This window comes from Chanos chanos, chromosome 10, assembly GCF_902362185.1.
Source record: "Chanos chanos chromosome 10, fChaCha1.1, whole genome shotgun sequence".
Taxonomy (NCBI): Eukaryota; Metazoa; Chordata; class Actinopteri; order Gonorynchiformes; family Chanidae; genus Chanos; species Chanos chanos.
The window spans coordinates 19,518,530-19,538,725 of NC_044504.1; the positions used below are offsets into that span (position 1 = coordinate 19,518,530).

The 20,196-nt window shown below is 41.7% G+C and overlaps 2 protein-coding genes across 2 annotated transcripts; both read left to right on the plus strand.

Moving 5' to 3' along the window:
• The first annotated feature begins 142 nt into the window (after positions 1-142).
• On the plus strand, positions 143-1,145 carry LOC115823399 (zinc finger protein 235-like). The gene has a single exon (XM_030787447.1). It carries the CDS (start codon positions 177-179, stop codon positions 1,143-1,145), a length of 969 nt encoding a protein of 322 aa, XP_030643307.1. The 5' UTR covers positions 143-176.
• A 1,497-nt stretch (positions 1,146-2,642) lies between these two features.
• Positions 2,643-16,681, plus strand: aftphb (aftiphilin b). Its single transcript, XM_030787448.1, has 9 exons — positions 2,643-2,716; positions 5,433-6,993; positions 9,445-9,614; positions 10,599-10,725; positions 10,847-10,903; positions 11,064-11,156; positions 11,397-11,457; positions 14,606-14,729; positions 16,537-16,681. The coding sequence occupies exons 2-9, from the start codon at positions 5,470-5,472 to the stop codon at positions 16,679-16,681; spliced, it is 2,301 nt and encodes a 766-aa protein (XP_030643308.1). The 5' UTR covers positions 2,643-2,716; positions 5,433-5,469.
• The last annotated feature ends 3,515 nt before the right edge of the window (positions 16,682-20,196 follow it).

Sequence of the window (20,196 nt, forward strand, 5' to 3'; positions counted from 1 at the left end):
CACACAGAATGACTGTACACAAAGGTGAGAAAAGATTCTCTTGTGCAGAGTGTGGGAAAGTGTTTTCAAAGCCAAAAGACTTAAAAACACATCAGGTTGTTCATACTGGGGAAAGACCTTTCAGCTGTAACACTTGTGGAAAATCTTTCACTGCAAGACGTAGTCTAAACGTACATATGCTGACGGTCCACAAAGGAGAGAGACCGTTCAGGTGTGATATCTGTGGCAATACCTTTAGTCAGAAGAGTGGACTAAAGACTCATCAGAGAGTTCACACAGGAGAGAGACCCTACACATGTGACAAGTGTGACAAAAGCTTCAGCATGAAAAGTGCACTAAATATGCACCAAATCGTTCACACTGGTGAAAAAGCGTTTAGCTGCGAGATTTGCGGCAAGTGTTTCAGTCTTGCCCCTAACCTACACAGGCACCAGAGAATTCACATTGGGCTCAAAGCCTTTAACTGTGAGGTTTGTCAGAAGAGTTTCTCACAAGCCAGTCATCTAAAGGTCCACCAGCACATCCACACGGGTGAGAAAGCCTGCATCTGTGACACCTGTGGGAAAAGCTTCAACCAGAAGAATGCTCTGAAGATTCATCAGAGAATACACAGCGGAGAAAGGCCGTTCCACTGCTCTATTTGTGGGAAAAGTTTCCGATCCCCACACTACCTCAAAAGACACAACATGATTCACACTGGAGAGAAACCATATTCCTGTGAAGAATGTGGTAAAAATTTCCTCACTGCTAATAATCTCAAATGTCATAAGCAGGTACACAAAGGTACAAAGCCTTTCACTTGTGAAATATGTGGTCAGAGTTATAGCTCCCTGAGTTATTTCAACGTCCATCGACTCATTCACATAGAAGGGAAGAAATTTACCTGTGCTCTGTGCAGCAAAACTTTCACCAAGCAAAGCAGCCTGGACCTCCACCAGCGTACACACACTGGGGAGAAACCTCACTGCTGTGATGTGTGTGGAAAGAGTTTTAGCTTTCTTCAGAACCTCACTAGGCATTTGCGAGTCCACACTGGGGAAAAACCATTTTCCTGTACTGTGTGCGGAAAGAGTTTCAGCCAACCCAACAACCTTAAAGCTCACTTGCATGTGCACTCGGGAGTGAAGCTGCATAGCTGTGGTTAATGTGGAGAGACTTTCTCCTATCTGAGAAGTATGAAGGAACACGAATGTGTCACTGGTTGACCACTGGTCTGCACTCAGCCAAAACGGTGTCATCATCTTAAAATTCCTGCTCCTGTACTTCCTTATCTAATCCATCATGCAAGGTTTTTTTTTTGCTTATCATTTCACTGATTGTGTAAACAAATAAATAAACTTCTCTGATGCACTTAGTTACAGGTGCCTACATGTGAAACAGTTTTTAATTTGTATAAGAGGTTTCAGCTCTCCCTTTCATCTTTGTCTAATGATGAACGTTCACTTCAGAAAATACACCAGTGAGCCAAAACACTATGACCACCTACCTAATATGCTGTTGGTCCTCTGTGTGCTGCCAAAACAGCGCCGAACCGCCGAGGCATGGCCTCTACAAGACCCCTGAAGGAATCCTGTGGTATCTGGCATCAAAACATTAGCAGTAGATCCTTCAGGTCCTGTTCATGGCAGTGGTACTCCCTGATGGCAGCGGCCTCTTTCAACAGGATAATGCGCCCTGCCGCACTGCACACTTTGTTCGGGAATGGTTTGAGGAACATGATGAAGTGTTCAAGGTATTGCCCTGGCCTCCAGATTCTCCAGATCTCAATCCAATTGAGCGTCTGTGAGATATGCTGGACCGACAAGTCTTAACTGTGGCGGCTCCACCTTACAACCTACAGGGCTTGAAGGATCTGCTGTTAAAGTTGTGGTGCCAGATACCATGGTCTTGTAGGGTCCATGCCTCCGCAGTTCGGCCCTGTTTTGGCAGCACACAGAGGACCAACAGCTTATTAGGCAGGTGGTCATAGTGTTTTGGCTCATTAGTGTGTACTTTTGTATGATAAAATGTGTACCAAAGACATGTAGAAGATTAGCAGGAAAATATCCTGATAAATAAAATGAAGTGATGATTAGAGGTGGTTATGCAAGGGAAATGTCAAGTTTTGGGTCTTGTTATTAGCTGCTGTCATGAAATAAACTTGAGCTTTGAGCTTGGATTACATGTGGCCTACACATATACATCTTCTCACTAATTTTGTTCCAGATAAGCAAAGTTAATTGTGCTGTCTGCATCACCTGATAAACATTGTCTGAAAGTCTGAAATTTGACAAAAATGAGTGCATATTACTTTGCTAAGACTAGATTCTACTTTTGGTAGAGGTTAACAAATAAGATGCATATGGATTATATATACATATATATGCTTAAATTACATTAGATGGTTTATAATTTATATTTATCCCCATTTTAATATGTTTGTTCATTTTCAAGCCATTTGTGATGGTTATGATAATCGAGGAGACTTTTCTTGTGAAATTCTGTAATGATGAAGGCGGAAGTGTGGTGGCGTAGCAGTGGTTGCATGCTAGGTTCGGTATGATGACCATTCTTCACGGGGAAAAGACACAGCGGTGGAAATAAATACCGGCTCTTTAACCCAACGATAGTTACCTGTCGAGGGTAGTGGTAACATAACTAACAGAACGATCCATTTCTCACGAGATATCTCACCGAGACATTTTCTTACTATGATACTTAACACCGGATAATGGAGGTAAGAGTATGAAATTTTGTAAGGTGTTGTCTAGATGCGGTAAAGCTGACCGGTAATATCTAACTAAATGGGGAAGCTACCGACTGAATGATCGGTGTTAGCTGGATGTCTGTTTTCAGTTGTGGATAGGTAATTGGCTAACAGTGTGTATGATACAGGTAAGCTAACATCACTGTGTCGCAGGATCTGGGTAACCGTTTTCGTTTTGTATCGCCTGTGAGCAGAAATCGCGTGTAAATGAGATTAGGCACGTAGATCTCGACAGTCTTATTTACGTTCTGGATCAAGGCTTTGTGTGGTTTGTTGACGGCAGAGGTCTTCCTCTTCTCGAACGTTATCGTGATTGAAGAATTTTATATTGGGAGATTTTTACCTTGCCTGCTGAGGTCATCCTTACCCAAACTTTTGACAGCTTGATGTCAGTTTTATTTGTTGACAGACACAGTCTTGCTCATTTGTCACAACCTTTCGCATTATGGCATACCGCTGGACCTTTCAGTCTTGTGATTTCTCTGCGGTTGGTTCAAGACAGTAGTTGAATAATAGTTAATTATTGCCTAAAATAGTCCTTACAGGAAAACTCGTTTCTGTCAACAACGTGACAAAAACTTTTTTTTTTATTTCCACACAGAAGCTCAAAGTGTGTAGAGCTCTGCGTGAGTGTAACAGATACTGACTTCACTTCAGGCAGTGTGCAGTCTATAGAGACATCTCGCATTACTGTTTGTCTGCTCATGATGGAGCGCAGCTATGTCTGTCTGGACAGTCGTTGAATTTATAGCGGCTATGATAACCAAACTTAATATGTTTCGGTGTTGAGTAGTCTGTAAATGCATTATAGGCTACAGGTTTTATTTGTTTTATGTTAAATCTTACGAGACTCCTTGGTGGAAGCTGGTCTGCTGTGATGTGTTGGAGTTTCAACGTCATGTTTATCAGTGAGTACAAAGAGGCTGGATTAGATTCCTGGATCGGTTTACTCTCACCAACGGGCGACTCCCAGCAAAGCTTAGAGGAGGAAGTTATTTCAACTCATTTTCCCAGTTGTTGAAAGCAATACATATCGTTTTTTTCGATTACGGACCAGCCGTTATTGCTTATCCCCTCTCAGTAAATCGCACAGGATTCTCAGTACGCGATTTTAAGGCAACCACAGGAGACATTGCGATTATAAGGTGTATTTCAACATGTAGAGCTGTTGCATGTAGTCACTTGTTTTGCATGTGAGCTGTGTCATTGGGAAGTGATTCATACTCAGGAAAATGTGCAACTCAAACCTTAATCTCACAATCTAAAGTTGTTTTTTTGCTTGCTTGTTTTTTTTATTTTGTTTCCATCTTTACGTGGTAGAAATTTAGGGGCTGGTTGGGATGTGACCTAATTACTTACCGCATCTCTCAGTCCTTACGGTGAAGGTGCCTATGGTGTCACCTCCATCCATCTGAGTTCACTTTTATCCAGCCATGATCAATGCTGGGTTTTGCTTAACTATGTCCTCCTCAACAAATAGGAATCCTTGCCTCTGTCACTCTTTGTAATACGATATGTGCAGATGCTACATCTCTTTTGTCAGCTTTATTTGCTATGAAGCCAAAATAAATGATTGCAGTAATGATATCATTTCTCATTTGCTAAAAATATATCTGCATTTACCTCATTAGGCCTGTGGTCAACCATTTACTACCCTTCAAACTCGGGTATCTCAGCGGGACTATGATATAACTGTTGGGATTTGCCTATAGTTCTTTTCCTACTTGACCACTACGCTCTGAGAGATTGACATAATGTTGTTCCTCATGATTCTCTATCTCTTTACAGTAGGGAAGAGAAAATGACTCTTAGATTGAGAGAGGCACACTCATTTCAGACAGCAGTGTGATACAGTCCAGAACCGCTATTAAACACTGTCAGCCTTACAAAGCATATCCCGTTGTGCCTTTTGAAACGACACACTTGTCCTGTGGGGCCAGAGTGATCTGAATGATGTTACATATTCCAGCAGTTGTCATAATAATTATTATGATTGTCATGGCTGTTGTCAAATGTTTGAGAGCGGTTTGGCCTGACCTTTTCCATGTGTGGGCAGAGATTTTCTGTTGGGTTGTCATATGGTGTTAATGTCATCTTATTATAGAGCAAATGGGTAAATGAACCACGTCTCTCTGACATGTCCTATCTTAGGTGCTTAATTTGGAAATGGCCATTGATTGTAAATAATAAAGGTGCAAACTTTTCTCATCAGATTGCTTACTAATCTCATCCTGTGCCAAGGAGTTATGGACTTAGTGTTCCTGTTTTGATAGTGTCGAGTCAGTCATACTCAAAAGCTCTGTAAGGACTTGCAGCCTGCAGGAACTCAATGGATTATTAAAGCAGATGAGGAGGCTACGCAAGTTCAGTATGCCGCTTCTCATGCGCTGCCCTAAAATAAACTAGAAAAGCTAAAATACCATATCTGTAGGAAATTTTTGATTGAAATCAGTATTGATGATAGGTCTGTGTAGGCTTGACCCTAATAATTATTATCACTGATATTTATCAGGGTTAAATCTTTTAATGTGACAAAGGATTTTATAAATCTGAGTTTGACAAATGAAGAGCTCATCGGTCAAACTTACTGAAAAATGTTTTGCAGTTTGATCTTGTGTTGAGCTTCTGACACATTTAGCATTCACTCTCTCTCTCTCTCTCTCTCTCTCTCTCAATTTTCCCTTAGGTGTGTGTGTATGAGGCTTCCAGTGAGAGTTAACACCATGGAGCCTGACATCATCCACTTGTACTCCTCCACGCCACCTCCCTTGGATGAGGGCACAGAGGAAGACGACGATGAGTTTGGGGAGTTTGGGGGTTTTGGGGAGGAGATGTCGTCCAGCTTTAGCTTTGCTGAGTTTGAAGCCCCCATTGATTGCAGCCAGTCCCGAACTGCAAACGTCTCACCCCCAGACCTTTATACTATATCTGAGACCCCATGCTGCGTCTCTTTACCAGGGAAATCAGTCAGTGCTGAAGATGGGCGAGAGCCACCAGATGAGTCCTTGTCCAGTGATCTCTTTGTAGGTTCTGGGACTTTGGCTGTTCAACCTGAGGTTAGCAGCAGCTGTGTAAATGGAGATTTGGCAGTTGCCGAGGTCATTGCAAATGGTTTCACACTAACAGGCCCAGAAGAGGGCCCCTCTAGGCTTGTGTCTGACCACACCTGTGTCTGTGAACATCCAAGGATTGTGGATTCCTCTGTGCTCCATGATACACAGCTCAGAGACACATCTGAGCACATGGGTGACACAGATGAAGATAAAGGCCTGAGCAATGGGTTCAGTGATCCGCATATAGACTCAGAGCAGGAAGGAGATAGTATAACACAGTCCCACTGCACAGAGACTGTGAACTCAGGGTCTAGAAAAGTGGCAACAGGAGTGGACCAGAAGTCCACTTTACAGCAAAGAGACTCTGAGGTCTTCCTTGGATATCAGGATGTTCACTCTAAGCCTGAAACCCACACAGACCTTCCAAAGGCCCCAGCTTCTGAGGAGGTTGGGACAGGAGAACTGGGAATTCTGGATGATAGAGTGCCAACTCCTGCCTGTAGCCCTCCAGGAGGGAGAGAGTCTCCTGATCCCAACAGGTCGTCCATCAGTGAAGAGTTTGCTTCTTTTTGTGAGGCCGTGTCCCCAAACAGATTAGAGAGTTTGGCGGACTACGGAGAGCTTGGTGGACTCTCAGAGGGATTCGTGGCTGTAGTGTCTGTAGTCTCTCAAGCAGAGCCTGATGAGGACTTTGGGGAATTCGGAGAGCCAGTCTCATCCTCAGGTCAGGGGTTTGCAGACTTCAGCCAGACTGAGTCCGTCACACAGGAGGGATTTGCCGACTTTGTCACAGCACCTTCTGGAATCTCCACGTCCTCAGATGAGGGAGAGTTTGTGGACACTGACACCTTGAAGGACTGCAAGGAGAGAGAACTGGAGGAAGAGGAAGTGGAGCAACTTGCAGAGGAACCTGTGGATGAAGTGGACGAGTTTTCAGACTTTCCAGCTAGTGATAGTTTTGCAGACTTTAGGTCAGCTCCATTCGGAGGGGTTACTGATGAGGGTGCTGAGGAGAGGTGGGCTGCATTTGAGGTTGATGGGCAAGAGTTAGCAGCGCAAGACTCCTGGGCCACGTTTGGAGAGGAACAGAGCATGAGCCTGTCAGTGGAGGAACAAGAGAGATGGCAGGCGGGCATGTCAGTTATGGCCCCTCCCAGCGAGAGCCCCCAGTCTGCCAGAAGAGACAGTGTGACAGTAAGTCATGTTCTTAACCCCAACTTTCTTCCTGAGTTGTTGTTTGCTCTATATTCATGAAATGCATAAACACTGACATTGCATGGAGAGATTCTCTTCATCTTCTTCAACGGTATTCAAACTACCAGTATATACGTCTATATTTGTTTCCTAGAAACTTCTGTGTATCAGTTTGTCATTGTCAAATGCTAGACTGTTTTGTTCTCTCTTTGTATGCCATTTATTTTTGTGATGTGTGTGTGTGTGGGGGCGTGTGTTTATATGGGCATGGTTTGTGTGGGCACAGTTTGTTGAATAAACCTTTGCTATCTCATCATGTCAGTGAGATGTTGTCCTGGTCTCTCTCCCTCTCTCTCTCTTTTTCTCTTCTCCTTGCCCTTCCTCTTTGAGCTGCTCTTCTCTGCTTATCACAGCACTCCAACTCTGTGCAGAGCAAATGATTCCTCAGTGCTGTCTGAAATATTATACAGAGATAATGTTGTTTGCTGTACAGTGTAATATAAATTACAGTTGAATGGAAGACCGAGAGTGAATGAGTGTTGAGAAACAATGTGTTAGAGAAACAGTGATAAGACCAAGTTCCTTCCCACTGTTAGAGGTAATTATTAAAAACCAAGCTGTAAATGGTGTGAATGCTTCCGCTTCTGTTATCCAGATATAGTTCCCCTCTTCATGCTCAACATGCAGTACTTAGCCTGTGAAATCATATTTTTAGTGTAAGCTGTTGAAATGCCTCCTATTAGATTGTTCAGGCTAAACTAGTTCACAGGAAACACTGACAGGAGGCTGTGTATACTGTATCCATGACATTGACCTAAAGGGTAGTGAATAGAGTGCGTTTATTCTCTGCAAAGATTATTTTGTATGTTTCTGTGTTCAGCAGGAGGGTGGCAACAACACACAGCATAGTGGTTATATCGTGTAAGCTGTCTTTTGTTTGGTAATGTAAAATGATAAATTAATATCCATGAATTACATTTACATTTACTTTTCTCCAAAATGACTTACAAAAGAGCTCAGCAAATAGGCTTAAATTAATGTCTCGGTACACAAAAACTAGTGCCAAGAGCTTCTCCAAGGGTCATGTAGAGCTCTTAAGTGCTTTAAGTCGTAATTTTTTTTACTAAGGAGTACACTTTTTTAAATGCACTCATTGCACCTAAAATACAGACAAGTAAAGTAAAGTTAGTAGTTAAGAGGTCAGAAAGATTTTAAAGAAATGACTTTTAGGTGTTGAATGTGCTCAGTGTATCTGAGTATCTGAGGAAGAGAGGCAGCTTATTCCACTATTTTGGAGCTGGGTGTGAAAGTTTGTAACCCTAGGCATTGAAGCAGACCTGAGCGGGTGCACCAGGGTGCAAAGTTTGATTGTAGATTGGATGTAAACAGGTAGAAATCCACTGGTCGCTCTCAAGGCATAAGTGAAGGTCTTAAGCCTAATACAGGCAGCAGAAGGCACCCATTGGAAGGGGAGGAAGAGAGGAGTAATGTGAACATTTTGGCAGGTGAAAAACTAGAGAGCTTTGTGTAGTAGTTCTGTGTGAGTAATGACCAATGCCTGGACTAGGAGCTGTGCTGCATGTGCTGACAAGAATGGCCTGATCTTCTCAATGTTATAGCGAGCGTATCTGCATGACTGCAGTGATGTGGTTAGTGAACACCAGATTGACATCTACCATGACTCCAAGGTTGTTTGGGGGAGGGTCTCACTGTCAATGAATGTATCTAGATAGAGATACTGGGAGCATGAATACTGGTCGCCAGGTTTTTTTTTTTTTTTTTACAAATGCGAGGACAAGAGATGGCTTTTTTAGTAGTGGAGTCACCCTGGGCTGTTTAAAAGCTGATGGGAGTGTTCCAGGTAGAAATGATGAGGTGATGATGTGTCGTAATGAAGTAAGAGTTCAGGGGAAGAGGAGAGGAGGAGAATGGGTGAGGGGGACAGCTGGCGAAGTCATCAGCTGTCAGGAATGATGGAGGGGGAGGGAGAAGAGGGTTAAGAAGAGTGGATGTATTAAATTATTTGTTTTAGTGGATGCTATATTAGGTTACTTCTTTGACTGACCCCTGTATATGTTGATGTGCCATAATAGAGGCTTTTATTCTGAATATGAAGGCCTGTTGTGTTTTATTTGGCTTGTCCTGTGATGTGGTTCAGTGTCATTTCCGTGCCCAGAGCTTTCACTGTTTTGGGTTTCATGTTTCCGCTCTCTGTCATACCTCTGTTTTTAACACTGTTACTGAAAAAGAAGATGACGGTGTAATTTCCCTGTTTTATTCAGTGTCAGAACAGGATTGTTAAGACATCTTAGAGATGATTTACAGAAGTATGACTGTAGAATACTCAAATGTATAACTGAATAAAATGTTGTGTCCACTATCCTGTGCTGACTCTTATGGCTGCTTTGCTGATTAAATCTCCCTTTCTCCTTCTCCCACTATCTCTCTCAGGCAACACTGAGTGACGGGCTGCGGCGGCTTTTCCTTGCCAGTTTCCCTGAGGTCATCACAGTCCCGGCAGTCAGTGAGATGAAAGAGGAGATTGGCTCTCTCAGGACTCTACTGGACACACAGCAGTTGCAGCTCGAGCAAAGGGACCAGGGCTGCTCCACTGCCCACTGGTCAGATTCTCCTCTGTACATACTGTTGATACCGTTGTAGTCTGGTCAGTCATTCGATTTTTTAAAACTAAAGGGTGAATACAAAGGGAATGAGGACAAAGCTGAACAAACACAGTGTTACTTGTTAATGAGCAATATGCTCATAAAAAGATGAGCAGTCATCTACAGGACTAGACATATACGCTGTAGAGATAATCAGTGATGGAAGAATTAGGGGATAGGTGAAGAAAAGATGCAGAGGAAAAGGGAGAAAATAGAAAATGGAAGAAGGAGAGGTGGATAGCAGAGGAAAAGCAAGAAAGGAACAACAGGGAGAGAGAACGGATATAGCGTGGAGATGAGGAGTGTATCTTTGTGTGTGGCTGACTGAGCATTGAGGCCACGGGCAGACAGGGGCTGTGATGAGCACTTACTCGTGTCATAGCGTGCTTGGTCCTCCGGAGTCACGGGAGCATGGTCTTGACACTTGCATTGATGGACCCGAATGTTCAGCGCTGTGCTTAAAAACTTCTGACTATGGCTGAACAGTGACAGTGTTACAAACAAACAAGAATAGTGCTTTTCTCTGGCCAGGTCTCATGGATGTGGGTGGGATACAATTTCAGTGAGAGGGATTTCTTTGAAACTTCTTTTTTTTTTTTTTTTTTTTTTTAACTGTGTTGATTAAACAGTCAGCTGTATAATCTCTGCAGTTTGGGATTCTCAAATGGAAAGGTTTACTGGGGGGAAAAGTGCAGAAATTTACCATTTTCAGGGCAAAAGAATGACCTGTTACCAACATGTATGTATGTACAAGCTAAGGCTCAAATACCGGTATCTTTGTGACATAGTTGTTTTTAGCTGACAGTATTGACGAAGTAGTTTGCTTTATGCAGGGACAGATCTGCAAAGGAACTTGCTCTGCAGGCAGGGGATTGGCTGCGTCAAATCAGCCTTAAACCAGACTGTATTTTGTCAATTTGACATTTTCATGCATCGTTTCAGGGAGCCACAGGAGATGTGGTGGCACCTGCAGGACATCCACAGTGCTTTTGGCCTGAAGTTTCAGTGGGGTGGTTCCCATAGTAACAGGGCACTGCTGAACTGCCTGGGTGTAGACACAAGGAATATTGTGAGTTCATCTTTCTCTTCTCTTCTGATGCAAGTTGTGCGGCGGGTAGGTGGGTTCTCTTGTCACCTTACAGCCAGTGTGAAAAGCACTTAGTGACTCAGGATTTGTTTGTCCTCCACAGCTGTTCACCGGACAGAAGAAACAGCCTGTAATAGTCCCCATGTTTGCTTCTGGCCTAGTGAGTGAACTGTTCGAAATGTTTACTTAATCAGTACTTTTATTCTACAGAGGTTTAAAATGAACGCACAGCTTTTTCACTTTCTCAGCTTTTTCAACTCAGAGTTAAGCTGTGCTCCAGATTTTTTTCTTTTGTCTTATGTGTTTTCTCTGTCTCTCAGGGTATGCTACAGCCCACCAAAGAAACTGTGAAACTCTCACAAGCACAGATATCATCTGTACCAGCATTTAGTAGCACTTCACAATCTACACAGGTAACGTGACCTTAGATTTGTACACATTTTGAATTTTACAGTATGCTTGGGCAGCCAGTGGTTTGATACTTAGAAATAAAAACAGAAACACTGGTATTGGGCCTTATTAATGAGAAACTGTTATGTTCGGAAAAAAGTGCCAATAAGGAAAATTCTGCTTGTAATGCCATCTCCTGGCCCTTTGCTCCTCAACCAAGTGGAGCTCCTGTTTCACCTGTATTTACTCCTCTTCTCCGGCAGGGGGAGCCATCGGCCATTCAGTTAGACTGTATTAGCAGTGGCCTTATGAACCCATTGGATGGTACGTCCCTGCGGCGCACTGCCTCTGCCAGGACTGGAGCTAAGAGCACTCGCCACTCCAGACAAAGCTCATACTCCTAGTGCCCTCGTTCTCTTCTTTCTCTCAATCAGTCGACAGTAGCCCTCTGTATATCTTTTTCTCTTCCTCCTTTTTTGGTATCCTTTTTCCCTTTTTCTGCTTCATTGTCACTTCTTTTCATTAATTTAGTTCACCTCTCCTCATAAATTGCTGCTCTATATGTGGGGAGTCATCAGTCTCTTTTATAGTGTCTGTTTCTCTCACCTTCTCTTCTACTTTCTCTTTCATATTTCTTTCCTGTTATTTCAGCTTCATTTCATCCATGTATTTGCACTGTGATAGAGCCAGGCTCTCTCTATCTCTCTCTTTTGCTGTCTATATGCCATTTCCTCATACGAGGACAAAGATGCACTACCTCATTTGACAAATATGCAGTCAGAGCAGTTAATTTCCCATATATTTTTTATGCAAAATTTCAAACAACCGCAACAGCACAACTACTCAGACTAGGCAAAGAGCCTGACCTGCAAACTCACTAACCTACTCCCACAAGTCCCTAGGCAGTTTCCTTTTTGGTCTTACCTCAGGTTCTAACAAAAAAAAAAAATTTCAATCTTTTCCACTTTCATCGGTGGTCTAACAAAGGCAGTTGTGGTAAAGCCAATGAGGGGTTTGATCCACTTATAAGGGAAAGCCTGGGTTCTCTCTCTTTATTGATTCTTTTGTTCAACTGCTCTTCTGTCTATGTAATACGTCTGTGTGTTAATCAGTCTTGTTCTAAATGAAGGACAGGTGTCCTATTCTAAAAAAAAAAACAAAAAAACCTGTCACCAAAAAAAAAAAGAAACATCACTGTGTCCAATCTCTTCGTAACATTCAAACGTTCAATTTCATTTTGTGGCAGTTTATTTTCTGAAATGTTTACCCAATCAAGTGCATCTCAATTGGATTGCAATAAGTATGTTGTTACTAAAGACCTTTGTAAATATATGAATAAATGTATTATTATATTCTGTCCATACCGAACAATTATGACTTTTTCACTCTTTTCCCCCTGAAATTGACTGACACAATCCTGCTGCTGAAAAAAAAAAAAAGCTCTCCTTTTCCCCTTCTGCATCTCTGCACTGTCTTCTGTCACATTACAAGGGCATCCTGTATTTCCTCAGCTTGTTTTTTTTAATGGCTGTATAGTTTTTCTAGACTATATAGTTGCGCCTCCCCAGTCACTGATGTTGATCATCTCAATACCACTAATTAAGCACTAGTGATATCTGCATAGATTGTCTTGTGTTCAGCTCCAGTCTGATTCTTTAGAACCACTAACAACGTCCACACTTCTGAAAGGTTTTATCGGCATATATAGGAAGTGTGTGGAAAGTGCATCCCTAATTGATGCTTGTTAATCCCTTTGTTGCCCTTTCCTGTTCCCTCTGCTTCTGCTCTGATTCACAAGCACTCGACACTGTCTGTCAGCTCAACCTTGATTTTTTTGGGCCAGTGGAGGATTTTGGTGTAGATATCACCATTCCACTACCAGGTCAGCGTGCATATGCACACATACACACACACACATGCACACACATGCTTATCCTTCCTAACACAGAGCAACTATGGTTCAGTTCAGAGTTTGGCATTCTCAACTTTGACCCTCAGAACGTTCTCAACTAGTCTTAAGCTCAAGATGTCTTTGGTCTATTCAAACAGTAAACAGAATCCCAGCTGGCTACAGAACTCAAACAGTCCAGAAATCTGGTGGGGATCAGGTGGTTACCTGGTTATCCCTGAAAGCCCATCATAGCTTTTGGTGTGCATCAGTGAGATTTTCCCCACCTGATCTCAGAAATGTCTAGTTAGATTTTGAAAATGGGATAAATCGGAATACAAACAATGTTTAGTGTAATTAAACAGATACATTGTGGTTAATATCATTCTGAAAGAATTAAAATACTTCTTTGAATATAGGAAGAGACAACAACTACACATTTGACCTCGTAAAGATGGTGTTTCTACATGTTGGAGGCATTGCAGTCTGTCATCTCACAGAATTCAAATAAGACAAATATTGACACATAAGAGTCTATTAAGTTTAATCCTGTTGACTGTAAATGATACAGTCTAAATTTTACTCCCAAGGTAGAAACTGTAGAGCCACAAAACTACATCACGGTCCCACTGCCAGTGCCATAGAGGAGTGGAGTGGAGTGGAGTGGTTGTGGTGCTGTGAAGCATGCCTTGATTTGCTGTGTGTTTTGCACTCATCCTCTCTGGAAGCTAATCCTATACCTCTACATCTGACACTCTCTACCTTCAGGTGCATAGCAAAGTTTACGGTTTTCTTGGAGAGCCTTAGTTTCTACTTTCTACTACTAGAAGGAGAAAAAATCCACCCTGGTCATATCATACCTAGGAGGCCATTTATTTGAAGCTCAAAAGTCACCTTCTGTTTTTCCTCCTGTGTTTTTGTCCCTGTGTTGCTTGCTCTAAACCTCTTCTTTTGACCTTTTTCAAATCCTTATGGAATACAGTGTCACAATACTGGAAGTAATAACATGTGCTGGTTTTGTTACATCTATGCCAAAACAATTCAAAGCTGACTGACACATGATTTGAAGGAATCTGTTTGTCTTAAATGAGGCTGCAGTCCCTTGCTTGCTTTCTTCACTTCTTCTCTGGACATTCTCTTCTTGCTTTGTAAGTATTTCTCGCCTTCTCTTTATCCATCTGCTCTGGGAAAGAGAGAACAAAGTGCTTTGAAGATCTTAAGTCTAGGGTGGGTTTACCTGACCTGTTTTCATCTCTAAGGTCAAGTAACACACAGGAGTGTATGACACAGTTTTGTCTTGTAAATAATGCATTCTGTGTGAAGGTTTGATCGTGTTAAATTGTGTTATCATACTTGCAATATCTTGAATAATCTTTGCCAATGATTTCATACGGGTGGTAACTTCTGATTGTGTGTGTGTGTGTGTGTGTGTGTGTGTGTGTGTTTGTGACCTGATCTTCCAGTTTTTAAATGTTTCACACTCTTGCTTGAGAGAGTTTTGATGTTGTTTTATTTTTCTGTAGTATCCCACAACTGAAGACTCACAGTCTCCCTCTCTCTGTCTCTCACTCTGTCTCTTCTTAGGTGTAGATCCAGAGTTGTATGAACTGACCACTGCTAAAATAGAAAGCAGCAACACTGGCAGCAACATAGCCAGTGCCTTCACACGCCTTATGGCCTCCATGGAGAAATCCAGTACAGCAACCAAGTCAGTAACGTAAACAGGGTTCCTACACATTTTCCTTTTCGAAATTCCATACTTTTTCAGACTCAAATTTCCAGACTTCTCAGTAGATTTTTTAGACCATATCTGACATCCGAGTACAAATGGCTAGATGTTTATTATGTTAATAAATGGTTTTAAAATCCAACTCTTAACATTTATGTTACATCCTGACTATGTATGCTATTACTGTATGTTGCCATACGATTGTAGCTAGGTACTGTAGCTCATACAAATCAATTAACACCAAACCCAGACAAGTTCAATGCACAGCATTTTATTCAAGCTGCAATACTAAAACAGTGCAATTTTATTCAGTTTTTATCATGTAAATTTAAAGAACTGTATACCAGGGGGTATGACACACCAATTTATGCCCAAATGTTCAGAGAGAGGACCAGGGAGGTGTCCTGAGCTCCATAGCCTGGTATAGTAAATAAGAGAGAAATTCATGTTTTAGGTTACCAGGGGACCGGAGGCCGAAATTTAGATTTTTGTATTTACTTCTCCATAGCAGGGGCTATGAGAGATTAATTTACCCCTAGGCAATGAGGGAGAAGCCCAGGGAGCTCCCCTGAGCTCCAGAGCCTGAAATGTTGGTTTATTTCTGATTTAGGAGTATCTTAGTAATTTGGATTACCAGGGGGCCAGAGAAATTTGTCTAATACCTCTTTTCCACCAGGACAATGCCTGTGCCAAGCCAGTTCTGTCTTGGTGCCTTTTGAGAACTGGTCTGCATTTCCACAGGTTTGAGAACTGAATGTTACATAGCGAAAGGGTAATTTCCGTGGGGAAAAAATCGTGGGGGACAGAACGCATCTGCTTTGCTTACTTTTTATAAATTTATTTTTACACTAGGCTTCCACATAGCAAAACACCTCTAGACAGCAAATTTCGCCCCCAGAGTGAAAAGTGGTAGGGCGAAATTCACGAAAAAAGGAAGCCTGTCACCTAGCTCAAAAGTTCGAGTCCTTAAATGAAGCTGCAGTGGTCTATTTGCCCCAACCAGAACCGTTTAACAAATGGTTGCCCATACATCTCTTAATTATACATGTTTTCATCATAAATGTAGCTTTATCCTCCACCATCTTGGTCAGACCTTTTTGTTACTCCCGCATCTCTAGAGAATGTCACATACCAAACACATCACACGCTGAACTGATTGGTTCTCACATAATTCCCATTTGCATAGCCACTGACGTCAGTGGTTCCAACTTTTGGACAAGCAATTTTGAGGAGCCGTCTTTTTTCGCTGAAAATGCGTGGAACCGGTTCTAGATTAGGCACCAGAACTGGCACCACGTCGGTGGAAAAGGGCTATAGGTCCCTTTTGCTGGGCTTTTGGCTGTGCTGGCTGCCTGCTCCAAATGCCATGAAAACATTATTTTTAGAAATTTTCTATTTTAGAGACAGAATAGGGGCAATAGTCTGGAAACACAAATATTTTTCCGAACTCCCCTCCCTTTTTTTCCATACTTATCCAGACCTGGAAATTATTAAAATCAAATTCCGTACTTTTCCATACTGTGTAGGAACCCTGTGTAAACCTGGAGACACTCACATGTGGGGGAGCCAGAGCTTCTCCTAAAGTCAGTGTCTCTAACCTGTGAGTGAGTGAGTGAGAGAGAGAGGGACCGTTACCATCGTTCATTTTTTTTTTTTTATCTAGAACAGTTTTTGCAAATAAACCACACTTACCTTCTAAACTGCTTTTATTGCCTCCTGGCATTTAAGCTGTTGTTATCGTTTGTTTAAAGCAGGTGATTAATTTCCTTTTGTATTCTCTTCATAGGAAACCCAGCAGTGATGAACACTTAAGTGAAGAAGCGTCGAAAGTGATATCTCACCTGCCAGACCTGTCATTCATGCGGGCCAAAGTCCTCATGTTTCCCAGCACGCTCACTCCTCTCACTGCCCCCGGCACCACACAGGAGTGACCTCTGAGCTCGTCATAACAATCTCGACCTCTGAACTTGTCATAACAATCTCGACCTCTGTCTCTGCATCTCTCTGTTCATTTGTCCTTCTCCTTCTTCTTTGTTCTGTCTTGTTTGATTTGATTTTGTGTTGCCTGCTTGTATTGTAAATAGGTTTGTATAGGTTTCTTTCCTTTTGCACTCAAGCAGAGATTCAAACAAGCACTATAGCTGATTGCTTGGATTGCTTAACTGTGATAGCAGCAGTGTCTTTCTAAGGTACTGCGTTTGAACAATTTGAATTTTTTTAATTCATCAGCGTTCACATTCTGTAAAGAAAATGAAGGAGCAAACTGCTTGAACCAGGTATGCTTTCAAATATAAAAGAGACAAAAGGAAGCCCACATGCTGGCCCCAGCTAGTATAGTGATAGGCTAAAATGGACAATGGTTTTACAGGGAAATTTTCTTACATACCTACCTAAAAATTGTTAAAGTGATGTTCTTCAGTTTGTACATCAGTTCACAAAAGGTTTTCAGTACATTCCATGATTTCTGTTTTCAATTCATTCAAGGATTTCCAGACAATTCCAACCTGAGTCCCGTCATGTCTTTTTCACTGACTTGCCACCACTGTGTCACAAATCATTAGACAGTTTTTGTCAGTGGAGGTTCTTTAAAACTTTACCAGCTGACTTTCATACACTTATTTTGCCCTTAACTAAGAATTAACATGTTTTTCACATTCACTCTCAGTCACCAACATGTGGCTATTAGCACAACACAGCTTTTCAATTTGAATTAAATAGTTGTGAAAATCTAATCCAGTAAAAGTCTTCCTATTTTTGATTTTCTTTGAGCGTTGGGACATTAGGATCATGTATATTCAAATGAGGTGCTGTGTGAGTTAAGAAAATCCTTACATTCACTCTCAGAATATTATTCTGTGTTTGTCTGATGGTTTGTTTTTGTTTTGTTTGTTGAGTGCATTTCCCTCAAACACCACAATATTTAATATCTGCCTAGTATAATGGCTTATTATTCATCCGAGGAGTTAGGAAGTGAGAATTTGCACAAATAATTTACTACTTGAAACCATGTGAACTGTGAAATCCTATTCGGTTTCCCAGTTTTTCTTAATTGCCTTGCTGGATTTTAGTGGAGTGTTGTTGTTGTTTTTTTTTTTATTTTACAGTAAAGATGTTTTATTGTGAGACTTTTTTTGCATTCTATTTTTCAGTTTGGTCTGGACCCTACTTAATCTTTGTTTAAGAAGAAACTCATTGTAGTTAGCATATTCAGTAACATATTCCATATTTTTTCTTTATTAATTTCTTTATTAATTTGCTCATACCACTGACAGACTAGGTAGAAATTCAGCTGCAAATGATTTAGGGACCAAAATTTTCTTGATGTCTTAACCCTGAAATCTGTTGTTTAAACCTTGTTATTTTGTTCTTTTATGTTGTCATATCACTGTTTAATATTTTAAAGAGGCTTTTGCACAGTGTAACGATGAAATGGATGTAAACATTATTCACTGAAGCAATAGAAATGTGCCTTGTAAAATGTCTAGGAGAATTCCTATGGAAAAAATATAGTCCTGAAGAACCTTTGATAAGGTTTTTATTCTTTGACTGTGCTTTCTTTGTGTGTAAATTCTTTTTGTTTTCTTAGAATGAAAAAATATATTCAAAAATGTACAAATACCTGTTCTTCTTCTTTTTCATTTTTTGCATAAATCCTCCTGTGGAATGCTGACGTATCAGTGCTAATCCACGTCGCCTTATCTGCTATCCTATTGCCACTGCCTGTGGTTGTCCCTTTATCATTATAATGAATAAGGCGTGATGGGCAAGTATAACTGTGTTCACCTCACAGCATCCCCCCCCCCCCCCCCTCCGTGCCTTCAGGCAATCACTGATGTCATAGTTCCTTCATTCTTCCTTTACTGTGTAACCTGTTGGCATTATTATAGATCCCACTGGAATTCTGTGCAGCATACCACAGCCAGCATAGCCACCTGTCTCCATTTCCTGTTCTGTTCATTTGTATGCATAATTTAGCCTCCCATTTCCCACCCCATAGCCTTATAAGACTTCAAAGATAAATTCAGTCTCCTCCTGCCATAGCTTACCTTGGAACTTGCTATAGTTTTTGTGCTCGACCAGGATGTGGGGGTGTGGAGACACTAAAGAAGATTGTGAAAAATGCAGACAAATGACATCTAATTTAATGTACTCTTGGGGCAGATTACAGAAGCACTCGTCAGGTGAAATGAGCAACCCATCCTCATTGCAGGTGCAAATCTTGGGGAAAATTGTACTTACTACAGCGGCTCATTTTTAATGGACTAGATTAGTACAAACAATAAAGTGCGTTTCAGAGTAAGGATATAATGTATTTGGAATTTCATTTCACGATAAATTTCAATGCTTTGAAAGATGATGACAACCGCTCAAATTGATGAACTTGCTGCTACCTTGCTTAAGAGTACCAGAAGTGTAGAATGCAACCTTAAAATGAGAACAGGCCTTTAAGTGAAGGCTGACACTCGATACTGTGAGTGAAGTGGCCGGCGCGAGATGATACCACATTGAAACGCACATTGTAACATTAAAATGAGGCAGGCAATTTGACGAGCACGTTTTTGTTTTGTTTTTGTTGTTGTTGTTGTTGTTTTTTAACAAAAACAAAACCTATTGACTAGCCGTACTACTAAGCTAGTCAGTGGGTTTTACCGGAGGAATAAGAGTGGTGATCAGCTCATTAACAATGTGTAATGAATAGGCCTAATGTATAAACTCTGCGCTCCTGCGACCAGCGTCAGTGGTTCGGTACTGAATGTGTTAATATGCGCCTTGCTTGTACCGACGGGTTGCAGGGCACTTCGCCGGTCTTTCATCCCGCGACCATGGCAGCGGACAATGTCGAGGAGTGTACTCTTCACGCACCACTCGAGAGCACGGAGATGCACGAGCGGGTAAGCTTGTCTTTAGTGCTTTTAATAATTCGCAAACGAAATACAAACTGCGTTGGTGTACTTCTGTAATGCAGCATCGCAAGAGGTACTGCAGTTTAATTTGCATAGGTAATGAGAGATGCCAGTTCATCTTTGAAGGTGGTTCATTTGCACAAGATTAGAGACTGTCCATAAACGGTTAAGATTACAATCGTACATTGCTTACTTTGTGACACAGAGGTTAGACGCAGGAGGCGGATTGGCAGGGCACTGCGGCGTTTCCCATGACGCAGTAGGTTTTGAAAATGTCGACATAAAGCATCTGGCGCATGGGGGCTGGCTCCTATAAAGGCTGTGTGTTTCTGCAGCCGACGTGTGACAGGCGAGTCGCTTTAGGCGCTAGTGTTTTGGCCAGAACGTATTGTCACTGAACAGCTGGTCTGTTCAAAAATTTTGCCCGTTTCTGAAAACATCCTCGGACACAAGAGTTGTCAGCCTCGCAGGTAATTTTTCTTTTTACTTTACTGCATCTTACTGACTGCACGAGAGGTGATTTACTAGACATGCAGCAATAT

Excerpts from the sequence above, each read along its gene's own strand:
- aftphb (XM_030787448.1), top strand. The coding sequence starts at position 5,470 with ATGGAGCCTGACATCATCCACTTGTACTCCTCCACGCCACCTCCCTTG. Across the intron at positions 10,904-11,063 it reads CCATGTTTGCTTCTGGCCTA|GGTATGCTACAGCCCACCAA; the intron begins GTGAGTGAACTG and ends TCTGTCTCTCAG. Across the intron at positions 11,458-14,605 it reads CCTTATGAACCCATTGGATG|GTGTAGATCCAGAGTTGTAT; the intron begins GTACGTCCCTGC and ends GTCTCTTCTTAG.
- LOC115823399 (XM_030787447.1), top strand. The coding sequence starts at position 177 with ATGCTGACGGTCCACAAAGGAGAGAGACCGTTCAGGTGTGATATCTGT.